At 38.7% G+C, this 16,187-nt stretch overlaps 1 protein-coding gene across 3 annotated transcripts in view; it reads right to left on the reverse strand.

The window, feature by feature from the left end:
* Nucleotides 1-6,196: 6,196 nt before the first annotated feature.
* LOC136104483 (adhesion G protein-coupled receptor A3-like) overlaps nt 6,197-16,187 on the reverse strand; it is a 274,176-nt gene continuing 264,185 nt past the window's right edge. For all 3 annotated transcript variants that reach the window (XM_065843492.2, XM_071812031.1, XM_071812032.1), the window contains 2 exons: nt 13,410-13,505; nt 6,197-10,193 (listed from right to left, as the gene is read on the reverse strand). In XM_065843492.2, the coding sequence (XP_065699564.1) occupies nt 8,972-10,193; nt 13,410-13,505 (1,318 nt within the window). In that variant the 3' untranslated portion in view covers nt 6,197-8,971. The remainder of the gene's footprint in view (nt 10,194-13,409; nt 13,506-16,187) is intronic.

A 16,187-nucleotide genomic window follows, 5' to 3' on the forward strand; every position in this document is an offset into this window, starting at 1 on the left:
TCACATTTGCATTGAAATGCTATCCCAGTGTGTAAGGACATGCAGCTGTTGGCTTGAGGTAGCTATTGTGTAGTGCTAGAGACAGAAGTACATCCATCCCTTAACGGCCAAAGCTGGCACATCCTACAGTTTGGAGGGACTGGGTATGTGATGCCCCTTCTCAGCAGCACCAGGCACCTTCTTCATGGGAGGCTTTACAGAAAAGGTTCCATTGCAGAGGAACATGGGATTTACAGGAAGCCCATACCTCAATGTGAATTATCATAGTTAAGGTACAGGCTTCCTACACACTGTAATGAAGGACTTCTTGAGTTCAGTTTGCTCCTTCTCCTAATGCTCCTACATCTTCATAGTGATGACAACACTTAAATACTTTGGAAAATAACCTCAAATAAGGGGAATCTCCAAGGAAATTCTCTCAAGACACCTCTTTCTTTCTAGCACTCAGCACAGGGAAGAGCAGAAAAACAGGTTCTGTGTTATTAGAAGGCTTTGACCTCAAAATTCTTCTGAAAAGGCTTTCTCTAAAAGTTCCAGAAAAAATATGGAAAAGAAGGCTTACAGTCAAATAACTGGATTAATTGATCACACATTTAAAGAACACTAAATATGCAGAATCAGAAAAAGCAGCACGCACTCAAATAGTTGAAAAAAAAAGAAATCAAATGACAGACCAAAGCTGTGAATGTTAGTTCCAAAGGCAACCTTAATTCTAACATCGACTTCAGTAAAGCATTTGACACAGTCTCCCACAGCATCCTCACAGCTAAACTGAGGAAGTGTGGTCTGGACGACCGGGTAGTGAGGTGGCTGAAGGAAAGAATCCAGAGAGTTGCGGTCAATGGAGCAGAGTCCAGTTGGAGGCCTGTATCTAGTGGAGTGCCTCAGGGGTCAGTACTGGGGCCTGTATTATTCAATATATTCATCAATGACTTGGACGAGGGAATAGAGTGCACTATCAGCAAGTTTGCTGATGACACCAAACTGGGAGGAGTGGCTGACACGCCAGAAGGCTGTGCGGCCATCCAGAGACCTGGACAGGCTGGAGAGCTGGGCGGGGAAAATGTAATGAAATATAACAAGGGAAAGTGTAGAGTCTTGCATCTGGGTAGGAACAACCCCAGGTTCCAGTATAAGTTGGGGAATGACCTATTAGAGAGCAGCATAGGGGAAAGGGACCTGGGGGTCCTGGTGGACAGCAGGATGACCATGAGCCAGCACTGTGCCCCTGTGGCCAGGAAGGCCAATGGCATCCTGGGGTGTATTAGAAGTGGGGTGGTTAGTAGGTCGAGAGAGTTACTCTTTTCCCTCTATTCTGCCCTGGTGAGACCACACCTGGAATATTGTGTCCTGTTCTGGGCCCCTCAGTTCCAGAAGGACAGGGAACTGCTGGAGAGAGTCCAGCGCAGGGCAACGAAGATGATTAAGGGAGTGGAGCATCTTCCACATGAGGAAAGGCTGAGGAAGCTGGGTCTCTTTAGCCTGGAGAAGAGGAGACTGAGGGGTGACCTTATTAATGTTTATGAATGAATGAAAGGGTGAGTGTCACGAGGATGGAGCCAGGCTCTTCTCAGTGACAGCCAACGGTAGGATAAGGGGTAATGGGTTCAAACTGGAACACAAGAGGTTCCACTTAAATTTGAGAAGAAACTTCTTCTCAGTAAGGGTAGCAGAACACTGGAACAGGCTGCCCAGGAGGGTTGTGGAGTCTCCTTCTCTGGAGACATTTGAAACCCACCTGGACACCTTCCTGTGTAACCTCACCTAGGTGTTCCTGCTCCAGCAGGGGGATTGGACTGGATGATCTTCTGAGGTCTCTTCCAATCCCTGACATTCTGTGATTCTATGATTTCCTCAGTTTGGTGTGTTTGACTTCCAGCTTCACTAATATTGTGTGAAATCAGTTGTCTTTTTTGTGATGGTTCACACAGAATCATATCAATGGTTCCTGGATTTTGAAAGAGGACATTTGAAATACAGAAATTCTATCATGTGGCATACAAAATATTTGGTTAATCAACAGCTTTGAGCATCTGTGAAACATTACACAGATTTCTGAGGCTCATGTTAAGAGAATAGCTGACAGCACTAATACACTGTCATTTTCTACAAGGACCAATATTGCAATCAAATAGCCATTTTTCTAGTAGGTTTTCAGATACTTACCAACTGCAGAGGAATCACAAAGCTTGGTTTACACACCCAACCTGGAAACACCCACAAACATAATTGTTTCACGCTACTCACCCTCTCCCCCATTAACAACTTGGTCCCAGTTTCTTCCCAGTCTCCAAGTCTCCCTTTTCCATTTTGTGATCTTCTTTTCCATTCCAGCTTCAAATCAGCCCCCAAGTCAGCTTGTTGCATCTTCCTAGTCATACCAGCTTCTCTCCTTCTGGTCAGCTTGTTCCATTCAATTCAATCCACTGCTAGAAGCTCAATCTCTTCTATTTTGTTTCCTCTAGCCCAGCATTTGTCTCTCCCCATACAAATCAGATAGTTCCCTCCTCCATTCCATTGTGGTCTCTATGAGGGGGAGGCAAACTGGAGAGTTTGGGAGAAACAATGAGAAGGAAAGCTCTGTGTTTTCCATCTTAACCCTAGCTAAGGGCAGTTAAAGTCAGTAATTTGTAGATCATGTCCTTTAGAGCCCCTATAGTCTGCAGCAGCCTGAGTGTAGGCCCAATCAAGGCACACATGTCCTAAGAAGAGGGGAGACTTTTCACAGTAGTATAACAGAATATATTTAGTGGCTAAAACTGGCATCTGTACTGAACTGCTTACTTTCTAGAAACAGCAAAAAGTGCCCTTATCCCTTCTTAGAATAGCCATCCTTCCCAATTTTTCAAATACAGGGCCCTGAAGACAAGTATTAAAAAAAAAAAAAAAAGTTAACAAAAGCTGTTATTGTGGACAAACACACTTTCCTCAAGCTTCTTTGCTGATAACATTGCAGCCATTTTGGCTGAACTCTTCAAAATCATCCACGGGCAGTAACTGCTGAGGGTATAAATCAAGTTAAATGGTTAACTTTCGGCTATGTTCTAATTAGTAGAGAACAAGGTCTTACAATGGAAAGAATCAGGAAATAAGTGACTGTAAGTGCTTACAGCTCAGTAACAAATGGGCTAACAAAAGAAAGTACTGTAAGAAGAATATGAATAATATGTAAACCTCATGAAGTTTTATAACCTAATCTTCCCCCCCAGTTTCCCATTAACCTCAAAATTAGCTCCTTTTGCTGCCTTTCTCAGGTGTTATTGACTACCTGGGAAACAAATGAAAGCACAGACTATGCTGGACAATCTCACTTAACAGTGTACTGCAGGTTAAGGGGAACAGCTGGAGCAGAATGACAGACTAATGGAAACAGTCAGTCATTTTATTGTCCAGACTGCAAGGTACTCCAGAATTCAAACAGATCAGACAGTAACACCTATGGGGTATACAGACACCATGTTAACAAAAAACCTTACCTCACTGGCATGGACAGCGGCATAACATTAAAGCAGGATATCGTCTGAGGCTGAACTCTTCTAGAGCTTGCAAACCAAATTTCAACCTGCTTTCACAGTATCACAGTATGTTTGGGATTGGAAGGGACCTCGAAAGATCATCTAGTCCAATCCCCCTGCTGGAGCAGGAACGCCTAGGTGAGGTCGCACAGGAAGGTGTCCAGGCGGGCTTTGAATGTCTCCAGGGAAGGAGACTCCACAACCTCCCTGGGCAGCCTCTTCCAGTGCTCTGTTACCCTCACTGAGAAGAAGTTCTTTCTCAAATTTAAGTGGAACCTCTTGTGTTCCAGCTTGATCCCATTACCCCTTGTCCTATCATTGTTTGCCACTGAGAAGAGCCTGGCTCCATCCTCGTGGCACTCACCCTTTATATATTTATAAACATTAATAAGGTCACCTCTCAGTCTCCTCTTCTCCAAACTAAAGACACCCAGCTCCTGCAGCCTTTCTTCATAAGGGGTTTCCATCATCTTTGTTGCCCTACGCTGGACCCTCTCTAGCAGTTCCCTGTCCTTCTGGAACTGAGGGGCCCAGAACTGGACACAATATTCCAGATGGGGTCTCACCAGGGCGGAGTAGAGGGGAAGGAGGAACTCTCTCTACCTACTGACCACCCCCCTTCTAATACACCCCAGGATGCCATTGGCCTTCCTGGCCACAAGGGCACAGTGCTGGCTCATGGTCATCCTGCTGTCCACCAGAACCCCAGGTCCCTTTCCCCTTTGCAGAGAAGTGAGCCCTATAATACTGTCCTGAATTCACTGATACTTGCTTGTTTCCTCCTGAAAAACGTAAGTAATAGGCTGGCAGGATAAGGGAACAGGGATTCACTTGCACCTTCACAGACCTATTAACAGGGAACAAAAAGCCATGGTTTACGTAGTCAAGGCAATTTGTAGAATAAGCTTTCTTTGCAATTCAATTGCTAATTAAAAAAAGGTCAGCTGGGCACAGCAAAAGAAAGCAAACAACCAAACCAAAAACCTGCCCTCCCTGTAGAGTGAACTGCCTAGATAATCATGTTACTACTGAAATTGCTTAACTGAAGCCAGGCAGTCAGCCTTTAAACCCAGCTGATGGATCCTGATTGAACCAGCTGTCTCCTATAGGTTCTTTCTGAACTGGAGGATACTGGTACAGGAACTTGAATTCATGTTCTGGAGTGGAACCTGCTGAGCTGCTAATGCCTGAATCAGCCTGACATTTCTTGTCATAGGCAACCAAAACTCAGCAAGAGTACAGGAGATCTCCTTTACAGAGAACCATACCCACCTTCCTTTTCTCTGTGTCCATGCAAAGAAGATTCTATGTAAAATAGGTTACTGGTCTGATCCTGATGACTTTTTGGTGGTGTTGTTGTTGTTTTGGTTTGTTTTCTAAATAGTCAGGTGGACAATCCCCCTGTGTCAAACATCTCTTAATTGTAAAAAGGCATATGATTTACAGAGGAACCTGTAGTCACAGTCAGCTTTGTAAACTGTAATAGTGTCTCCCCAAGAGCCATTTCAGATTTTCAGGGCATCCAGGATGCTTAGACACATGTTCTGGCACAGGATGAAGTAGCTCTGCGACAGAGCATCCAAAAAGGTCTCTTCCAACTTGGGCTTTTCCGGTCATTTAACTTTGTTGTGCTGTGTCACTCTCATTTCAGCTAACCAGGAATTTTAGGTAAGCTAATTTTGCCTGGATTTGGCAGATGTCTGTAGGCAGCTGATCTACTAGGCAGGTAGTTTCGGTAGGGAGCTGGAGGGAGAAGGAGTTATACTGCTTAAAGCCACTTCCATTAGGTTTACCCACCTTCAGCTCTCAGTGTTCGAGTGGAGGTTGCCTGGTTGCCTCTCTTGTCTATCAAAGGTGGCCTTGACTTTGCTTTAAGCACATGCTTTGCTTTTGGTTTAGACAGCAAGAATGCTTCGGAGCCACACCGAAGGCTCCCTTGGTGGGTTAACATCCAGATAGGATGCCCACACGGCAGGCAGCCGTGCGTTGAAGGAGAACATGTGTTTATAGCCACTGACAGAGACTGCTCAGTTATATTAGCGCAGACACAACCAACAGGGTCCTTGGGAATTGCATATATAATCAGGCATAAAGTGCTAAAAAGGTTTGCTTTATTTTAACACCAAAACTCTGGGCAGGAATTCTTCTTGTAAACAATCTATGTGACTTAAAATGGAATCACTTAGATGATCTATGATTTGATCATGAGAACTGGAATTTCTATATGCAGAGAAGAACACTACAGCATCAGAACGTATTTTTTTCCTGGTAGTAATGTAATAACAACCCTTCAGATTTCTGTTGATTGCATCATTCTCCAAAAAATAACTCTGGATAAAATTTATTTTGCTTGATCTCAGACAAAGTGAAGAGTAAAAATCTGTTCAGTCATTTTTATGTCATCAATGAGTCACCAAAACTAATGCTGACTTTGAAGCATGTTACATGGATATCCTGTGAGGAATTTACTAGGACAATGTATCTTCTATACTGCAGTTATCTCATTGACTTTATTTTTATAGGAAAAAAAATCAGATAAACTAGTAATGGTTCACTGACTATTAATATAATTCACCAAAACCCCATAATAAAACAAAGCCAGACTCTCAAAGCACTTAAATTATTTCATTTATCTCAAGGAAAAAAAAAAAGTCAAAAGCACAAAAAGCATTTTGGTCAAATTTGATGTTACAAAACATTTTTATATTTATTTAATATCATGTTCTCCTACTGTGTAGTTATACTGTATATTTTCTGAAAAAATAATATGCAAACAGATTATTGCATAACACATCTTTTCCAAATTAGCCCAGAAATATTCACTAAATTATCTTTTTAACACAATAAGAAAAGTGTTTTAATATTTTATGTTTAAATTCCAGAGATTTTTATCACATAAGATATTCTGTGGAATGCAGCACCTATTTACTTCTTCGTAAGCCGTTATGAAGATGGAACTAGCCTCTCAGACAAAATAACAGAGGTGATTAAAACACAAGTTGAATAAAGCAGCTCACCGAGTGGGTTCTTGCAGAGTAAGTATTTCACTTGGCTGTGTGTGTGGAATATTTTGCATAATCGTCTACAGACCTCCTAGGGTTTTGCTATTACAGAATATACATATATGTAGTGCTGAGACACAGAGAAGTAGCATTTTACATTATGTCTATGCTTGTTTAGGGCTCACTGTCTATATGGAATGAGTAAAAGTAATATTAAAAGAAAATAATGATTAAACAAAAAATATTTCATTATGCAAACAAAGAAAAATACTGTATTTTAGAGACAGTTCAAGCATATACAGCATATACATAATAAAGCTCAGGCATTTCTTTTTTCGTATTAGCTGAAGAAGCAGTCATGAAACTGTAGTATATTGGCTTAAAACTTGACAACCACCTAGTGCATTCTTCTTGCTCACCTTTAAAAAATACACAATCTGAGATGGATACATTGCACTGCTGGAGTTTACAATATATATTTCAAATTTACAAAAATACAGAAAAACAAGATTTCTTGCACTCAGATACTGAGCATTAACCCTTTGAGTACTAATTCCCACCTGCAACACTGCAGAACACATTCATCTGACTAACATGTTTTTATAACATTCTAACAATTACAATTTTCATTTTTATGTACACTATTAGGAAATGTATTCCTACATATTAAAAGAAAAGAATAATAAACTGCTAATAACGGAAAAACAATGGGTTGAAGTATGTTAAAATTTCTGCAACATACACACAGAGAATTGCAGACTGATGGTCTCTTAAGGGAATTTTCTATTTCCTCTCTGCAGAAATGTAGCAATTACAGAAGCCCGTGTTAAGACATGACAGCAAACTTTCTCATGTGGCCATACAGAATTGTGCTTTTTCTCTTATTTATGGATGCACTTTCCACTGCAGACATTTTTCTCTCAGCTCCACACTCCTATTCATGTTCTGTGATCCATTATTATTCTGCACCCTTCCCATTATGAAAAAAGGCGGGTTTAGTTCATATTGGGATAATTATGATTCAGTTCTGTACTGTGAGTAGATGCTTTGTGTCCAGATGTTCATGGAAACATGAAAAAATTTCTTGCCAAGAGCCTTGTTAATAGAGAATGGTACTGACCCTGGAATGCCCTTCAATTCAGCAGAAATCATGAACATAAAGGACTTCTCTGAAGGTTAAATTTGCATTAAAGGATGAAGACAATCTGAAATTTGCTAGGGGACAAAATGTGTTTTCAGAAAACAAGTGGTGAAATTAACAGATGGACTCTAAGAAGGTGTATTTTTTGGAAAATGACTGAACTTTCTTCTTTCCTGGCAACTCTGGACTACATTGATCATGTAACTAAATAGACATCATCGTATATACAGTATCTCTGAACTAGAATAATCTATTTAAAGAAAATAACTGTAGTCCTCAAAGAGTTAATGATAAAACTGCTCTACCTTAACAGATGTTCAAAGATTATTGTGAAACAGCTTACAGATTTGTTCAAAAGGCATACTTTACAAAGAAGTGTAAAACTTGTTAAGACAATTGCTATTATACCGCATAGTGTGACATACAATGAGTAGTGCATGCTCTGTAAAGACATTAGAGTGGACCCTTATCAAAGCTATCATATAACCTTATACAAAGGATTGTGCCACTTAAACTAGTGCAGAGTGATTTTTTTCTGTAGATTTCTAATGCTCTAGATTATATCAATAGGGTTTTTCACAGCCTTGTACACCACTTTTTTTTCTTTTTTTTTCTTTTTTTTTTAGCACATGTAGCACTAGAAAACAGCAAATGGTATACCCTGACATATGTCATGCAAAATACAACCAATACAGCACCATAGATGTAACAGAGACATTACCTAGCACTTCTCTCCAACAAGAAAATGGACGAAACAGAGACTGTACATTACACAATTTTACAGGCCATATGCTACAGAAGATCTTTAGAGGCAGTATCACTTTTGTAGATCTAAAAAGCTCTAATTTTATAAAATCCTGTTTATAATTTCTATCATAGTCACTTCTGATTAAAATTCATGGCACAGTAATATTTTGCTACAAAAATAAATAAGTAAAAGTTTAAGATGCTGATATGTTTATAAAGTGTCTGAATTTACTACAGAAAAGTGAAAATGATGAATGAAAATGATGTAATTCTAAAGAAATGTTGCTCTGTGTAACAAAAGGATATTGCCTCTCATATTCAATTGTCTAGACTTCATTTTCTAATTATCTTTCAGAATAATTTTATTACTTTCTTTTAAAAATAACTTCACTTTAAAACTGTCACTATCTCTCTCTTTTAGACTCATTAAGAAAATGGAAATAAATGTGGAAAAGCTGTACAATTTACTGATGAGCTACACAAATATGTCATCTTATTTCGTTTGGAATAAAAACAAAGATAACAATGATTTAGGGGGAGAAAAACACATTATGAAGGCCCATGAACTACACAGTAGTTTCATTTTTCCAAGGACCAGTTTTGATGTTTCCTGTACTATCTGAGCTGTATATCATGGCTTCATGCACATTTCCCTTGAGAATTCCATTGTGATTCGTCGTATTGAACGGCAATGACTGTGTCCGTGGGTGCATTTCAAAATGAGTTGGGTGGTGCACAGTGTCACTTTCTGGCATTTTAGCACAACTATATATTACAGTACTTGCGTCGCTACTTTCAGGCTGGTTGACAGTAGGATATGGATCGCTTTTCGAACAGCAGGCCCGCCTGTGACCTGACTGGCTGTCATGCGTACTGTGGGGACTGTCTGTATGGGAGCTGTGGATGCTGCCATCGATACTTGAAGGAATGTGATAGGCATATTCTCTTTCACCTGCAGACCTATGCCGACTGAAATAACGTGGCTTAGTTCTGCTTTTCAAACATCTGTGGATGTGCATATTGGGTCTGAAGGTTCCCTCGTTGTGGACATGAATGTGAGCTTCATCATCGAGTAGCTGATCACAGTGCATTTTTGCACAACATGGTGTCACAGGCGAAAGGCAGTTGACGTGATTTTGAACGGCTTGTAGGTTAGTAAGTTTGCAGTGGCTAGCTGCTGGATGATTGAACGCAGCTGTTTTGTTAGGACATGGCGATTCCTGGAGACAAGGTGCATGAACTTGAGTGTCACCATTGACATTAACCTTAGGGCGCACATTAACCTGGACAGAATAGGTGTTTCTTCTAGATGGGCAACAGGACCACCAGCAATGCCACACATCATCTCGCTTTGCACAGTGATGGATCAGGATGAAAAGCCCCAAGGTCACACAGAAGGCTCCATAAAGACAGCTAAATATCATATCCAAGAAATGACCTTGAGATACTGCAAGGGCTCCAAAGGTCCAAGTGGCAGTAAACAGGAACAAAGTGAATGCTGCAGCTCGCAGCTGAGCCTTAAATGAATGCTCATTTTCCAATAAGGAAGAAGAAATCATGGAGCAGGTTGCTTGGGGAACGGACACAGAGTCTGTAATATGACCACGGCCCACTTCAGTACTTGGCATTCTCTGTGGATCTTCTGTCTTTTCCTTTAACTCATACTTGCGTTCAGGATGGCGCTTCAGTTGTACATACGTGCAGAGAAAGTAAACACAGGTGACTAGTACAATGAACGCTACTGGGCCATAAAAAGCACCAAGACTAGGCTCCCATGCCATCCAGCAACTGAAAACAACAAAGAAGAGAGAGTCAAGAACATTTTATAACCCACATTAGATGTGATGGAGAACTGACTGATAGGAAACTGGGCTTTCTGACTAACTTGCGTGACCCAACAGTCTCTCAGAAGTTCAGATATATTCACTGGGGAGAAAGGGAGTGTGTCTTTAATATCAATTAAGCTGAGACATCACTTTCATATTTTTTAATAGAATAAAATGTCTAGTATAATTTACAGGACATTAAAACTGAAAATTTCCAAGAAATGTAGGTCAGTTTAGAATCTAGAATAGCAGTGAAGTATAGGACCATTTATGTCAACCCTTTTTTTCTAGAACTATAAAATGTCAGCACTAATACTTTGATTAAAAAGCAAATGAAGCATAGTTTATACAATCTTTGTGAGCAATAGAAATGTACAGATTTCAATGGTTTGTATCAATTAACATTGATACAAACTCCTAAGCCTGAAGATTGTTGTTACAGAATTATCCTATTGCCAACGTAGAGAACAGCCTGAGTAATAAGAAAGGCTGAAAAAAGACTTTTGGTTGCACAGTCACAGATTTCTGCAGTGAGTGGACCCAAAAGATACACGTAGTTTCTGAATTCTGCAGAGTTTCTAAAATTCCTGGGAGTTAATTTACATCAGTTTGAATGCCCTCAGAAAAATGAATTGATGGTCTCCTTGTGATATACTGGTAGTATAATAATATTGTAGCATGGATCATTATTTGCTCTAAATAATATGGCCATAACTGTTTTAAGAGCAGCTTAAGCTAGTTCACAGGCCAGTGTGAGCTGAATAAGCCCTAGTCAGCTGCATAATTTAGTAGCAGTCTAACAGGACCATCCTGAGGATGAATGATCTAATCAAATAAACATGGGAGAAGAAAATACTTCTGACTAATGAAATCCCAAATGGAAACTGGGAGAACTTGGGTCAGGGGAAGAAGCAATACTTGCCTAGTTTTTACTCTTCTCTATGATCTGCTTTTAGCTACGCTTACAGACAGGCTACTGAGCTGGCAGCATAAGGTAGTACAGCTGTTATTAGGTTCTTATATTCTGAATATTGCATGGATTTCTGGAAAGAGGAATAAGCTGCTTTCCTTATCTGTTGGACTAATACAAGAAGTAATGGGCTTAAACTGCAGCAAGAAAGGCTTAAATCAGATTTTTCAGAAAGTTTCCTAGATGTTAGGATAATTACAATAATAAACTGTTGGAATAAAATGTGGTGTATCCATTATTGGAGCATTTAAAGCAGCCCAGAAAAATAACTGTCAGGAATGGTTTGGATATAGCTAATTTCCCAGTGGGTCACAAAACAGACCAGGTGATCTGTCATGACTCATTTCAGCTCTAGAAGTGACACTGTGTGACACTTCATACTGATTTAGGCTTGTGTGATTGGTTGCAATTTCTCCAGTACAGCAAGGAACCTTCTGATATCACATTCTTGTCAAGCCAAGAATCATCTACCACTTACTCTAAAAAGGACAGAATGAATTTTTCTTGCAGGCTGAGGACGTCTCTGCTAAAAAGAGGCAGTCCCACTGGGTGTTTAGCACAAGAAACTGCAGCATAACCACTCAAAATTTTTAAAATCAGAACCTTAAACAAAACACACAAACATTTATTAATGAACTTAGAAACACTCCAAGGAGTATGTATTTTGCTGTCAGACATGCACATGAAAAGATTCCTTGAAAGATATCGGTGAAAAGACAGGTAAGTTACCACCTATGTTTAATTGGATGAGCAGAGAGTACAAAGCCACATGAATACTTGAAGTATATTTGAATGCTGCATATTTGATACAAAGTGGAGAATGGAATGCTCCCCAGTGGAACAGTCTCTTGGGATGCTCTTATTTCAAGTGGAATCTCAGTGTGGATCACTTAAAAAATCAGTTCTGTAAAAAAAAAGTTCCAGTTTGTGCCTCTACATTTACTGTACTAATACTATTAAAAATGAATAAGGCACATAACTCCCTACACTGCTGCTGAGCTGTCTTTTTACTCAGTCTTATAACCATCTCTCTCACCTGTGCCTTGCTTTCTGTTCAGACTGTGGTACCAGGTATTGATTTGCTATGAATAAACATGATTAAAGAAGTATAACCTCTGTAACTGTGCCGAAATGAAACATCTCACATTTATGAACATAAATAATTGAGTCTTTTAACATACGGTTGATTATAAGTGATTGTTTAATTGGATAAATTTGAATAAATATATGAATATGAGTTGGGCCCTAAGCAGAGCAGTTAGCCATGTTATGTACTAATTTATTACCAGAATTAAAATTTCAATTACCTATAAAAATGCCTTTAAGGAGTGAAATGCTCACTTACAAACCATTCTCCTTTGTTTCCATTTTTCTTACCCAGAACATAACTAGTTTCAAATGTAATATAATAGATGCTCAAAGCAGCAACGGAGTGACGTCCTCCAGTGCATTAATACTAGGGCAGGCAGAGTCCTAATATATCCATTAGTGTGCCAGTCACTGCCATGCTGATCATTTACACTGAAAGTATTTAACTTTGAAGTCTGATTTACTTTCTGCTACACTTTTACAGAAAGACTTATTGTATTTTACTGATATTGCATGTTTACTGACAAGAATGAATAAGCTGTGATGCCTGGACGGCTGGTGGAGGTATACTGAACACTAACACACTAGCGCACTAGAGGGTTATGTCAAGATTGCAGGACATCGTGCTTGGAATGTTTCAAGGTGGTGAAAATCCAGAATAATTAGTTTTTATGGGAGCAATGAGGGCAGAAGGGAGTGTGAGAATTTTCACTTTTCCTTTTTTCATATAATTATTTGTAAATTACTTTAAATAAGTCGCCTGAAGGATATCAAGTCAAGGTAGATAATGAATTGGAAGTTTTAATTAATTACTAGCTCCATTAAATATGCTATTCATTAGGTATTTTAAATATTCTTTCATTTACTCAGATGTGAATGAGGATTAATTCTATAAATGAAAAGTGCTTCTATTGACCATAATGGAGCCAAATTGGTAGAGGTAAAGCAGCAAGCCCCAGATTAACACATTGCTCTTTCATAGCTATTATTTAATAAAATTTCATAATAAATGTCATCCCAAATGGCATCTGTACCCTTTATGAAGTCAGTTACATCTATTGGCATAAGAAAAAAAAATATGTTTTCCTTAAAAGTTTGATGATCATAGTTTATACTTACTATGGTGCATTGCCTTCAATCCCATAATTATTGATATTGGTTGCTGCTGTAATTCCACATATAATAAAAGGAACTCCACCACTAATCAGGTAAAATCTGTTGAGAGATAATAACAGATATTCTAATTTGCCAAATTTGTAGCTGAATACTGCTTTTTAAATAATTGTACCTTCTTGAAGTATCTTGAGCATACAATATTGCTGAAACATTAAACATGTCCCTAAAATCAGAAAAGCAAAGAATAAAGTATCATTACAATAAACACTGTAATTTATGAAGTAAACAGCAGAAAACAAACACTTATATGGACCCACTTTTAAAAATTGCTTGACTTTCTTTAGTAAAATTAGTTACTATTGCAGTCATATGAAGAACAAAACAGTGTGCAATGAAAGAATCTACATTCCAAATAAAGTTATTCCACTCATCTAGATATTTCTATTTAATAGTTATTAGAGATGTAAGCATTATAAATTAAAATAATTCAGACAAAGCAGCTGTATTCACTTTAACCTGAAAATGTTCCCAGGGAAATTCAGTGAAATCACAGAAACATTTTCCTAATTCCTGAATGACAAGAGAAATGGAGTTCAGTTGGGCAAAGAGAAAAGGAGCAGTCCATTTGGCAATATATTTATATATTTTATTTTTCCCTGCACAGATAAGCAATCTGGAGAAATCTGGAGGATTAAATATCACTTTATATATACCCCACTTTCCACTCATTCAATACCCAGCCTTGCAACTGCATTAAAATGTGAGGGCCTCTAGGACTTCAGGAAGATCTCCTATATATCCAAGAAGAATGTCAATGTAAGTGTTAACACTTCTGTAAGGACTTGTATTCTAAGACTGAAATCACACAGTTCCACACCCCTTAACTGGTTAAATGCCACTGAACTACTTGGAAGTGGCAGCCATTCCAAGGTATTTTTAGGGTATATCAAAGACCTTGAGGATGTGTCACACATTCCTATGTCCAAATTCATCAAAACAAACCATCATCACATTTTCCATTTATAGAGGCAACACAGAAAACTATGCATGGAGCACAGCACTTCCACTGCTGTGGTCTCTGAAGTAGAAAGCACGGGGTTTTGGTACATGTGACGCTACGGCTGGAAGGAATGCTGCTCACTGACAGATGGGAAAATGTTCCACCACACCTAAGAAGCTCAGATGGTTCTCTGGACATCCTGACTCGTTTCCTGGTTTAACCAATGTTGTTCTGTCAGTAAACAAAATTACTTTCTTTTAAAGCCACTTCTCTGGTGTGGGAAACAGAATGCAAGGATACAGATGCTTCCCAGTCACTGCTATTATGTTGTCTGCCAGGACTAAGAGAAACCTGATAACCTGTGGGACATATTCTGACCAGAATCTGGCCACTAGTTTAGTGTGTTAGAAATATAGTAAGATTAAATAAATCAGTTTTTAAATCAAACCCAGAATTAGTGTTAGAATTTCTTAACCTCCTTCCCCCACCTCCTTGTGAAGCAGAATTGGAGACCAGACCTCAGAAAATTTCATGTTAAGTTTTACAGTCAATCTTTGTCCTAATGGTCTAAGCTGTAAACAGAGCAGAGAAAATAATCCTCCACATTCATGAAAAAGCCCTTAAGATTTTATAACTTCGAAGTTATTAAATATATATTTTTTTCTTCAAACTTGGCTTATTCTGTAGAGCTCAACAAATTCCAATGAACAAGCTGCTTCCTTACAAAATTCATTAATTTACTGCAGTTTAATGATTATACATATCTTTTGACTTAAGCATGTTGAAAAAGCTATCTTAATCATTTATTATTTTTAATAAAGACATGTTCAATGACATTTCAGAAATTCAGGAAATGACTAGGGTAAGCAATGAAGCATAGAAAAGTTAATCCCAATTTATCTAAGAAATAGGAAGGAGCAGAAAAATAGGAATACAGAAGCAAGTACAGGAAACTGCACTTCAAACTCATCTGAAGTGATTACACCATAGAACTTAACTACAATGCAGCCTATAATTTCATTTTTTGCAGTGCTGCCACTTCTTACAGATTGGATACATATATTTAAATCATGTCCTTTTTCTAAAGTCTCATACAAACCAGTATTTAGATGTTAGTTAATCTACTTGATATCTCACACTTTCAGCAGGCTGCTGAACACTACAACAGTGACATCAGATGTTCTGGAAGCACTTAGCTACACAGTACTTCAGAAACGTAGCAAAATCTAGCCAAACTCCTGCCCTGGCTCATTGCTAAGAGAAGCAAAATACATTCTAGAAATGATGTGAAGTCAAGTGGTTTCAGTGCACCTGAGGTGCACTGTACTGATATCCAGCACAGCACACTGCCTGCCCTGTCTCATTGAAAAAAAAAAAGAAAAAAAAGTTAAATAGCAAATAGAAATGACATTATATACAAATGATTCTTCATGGGTGGATTTGAGATTCTTGAAGGGTGAAGGAAGAAAAAATCTGCCAAATAGAAGAAAAGTCAGCAAGAGAGGAATGGGATTAAAATAGAATGAACAGAAATCAAAGAAATGGAAGTTAAATTGTAAGAGCAGGAATGCATACGCTTGCTCATTCCTGTGAGCTAATGGATATCTTAAACAGTGTATGAAGGAGAAGAGACCATAGTGGGAAGTCACCAGAGAAGAAACATTGCTCAAGAATATCAACATACAAGTCAGTTGTGAGAAAGTACACTTAAAATTATGAAATTTAGACCAGTCTTCCAAACGTTAGTTTCTATGCAATAATTAGTTTTTATAAATTTCTTC

Source organism: Patagioenas fasciata, chromosome 8 (assembly GCF_037038585.1).
Source record: "Patagioenas fasciata isolate bPatFas1 chromosome 8, bPatFas1.hap1, whole genome shotgun sequence".
NCBI classification, from domain to species: Eukaryota; Metazoa; Chordata; class Aves; order Columbiformes; family Columbidae; genus Patagioenas; species Patagioenas fasciata.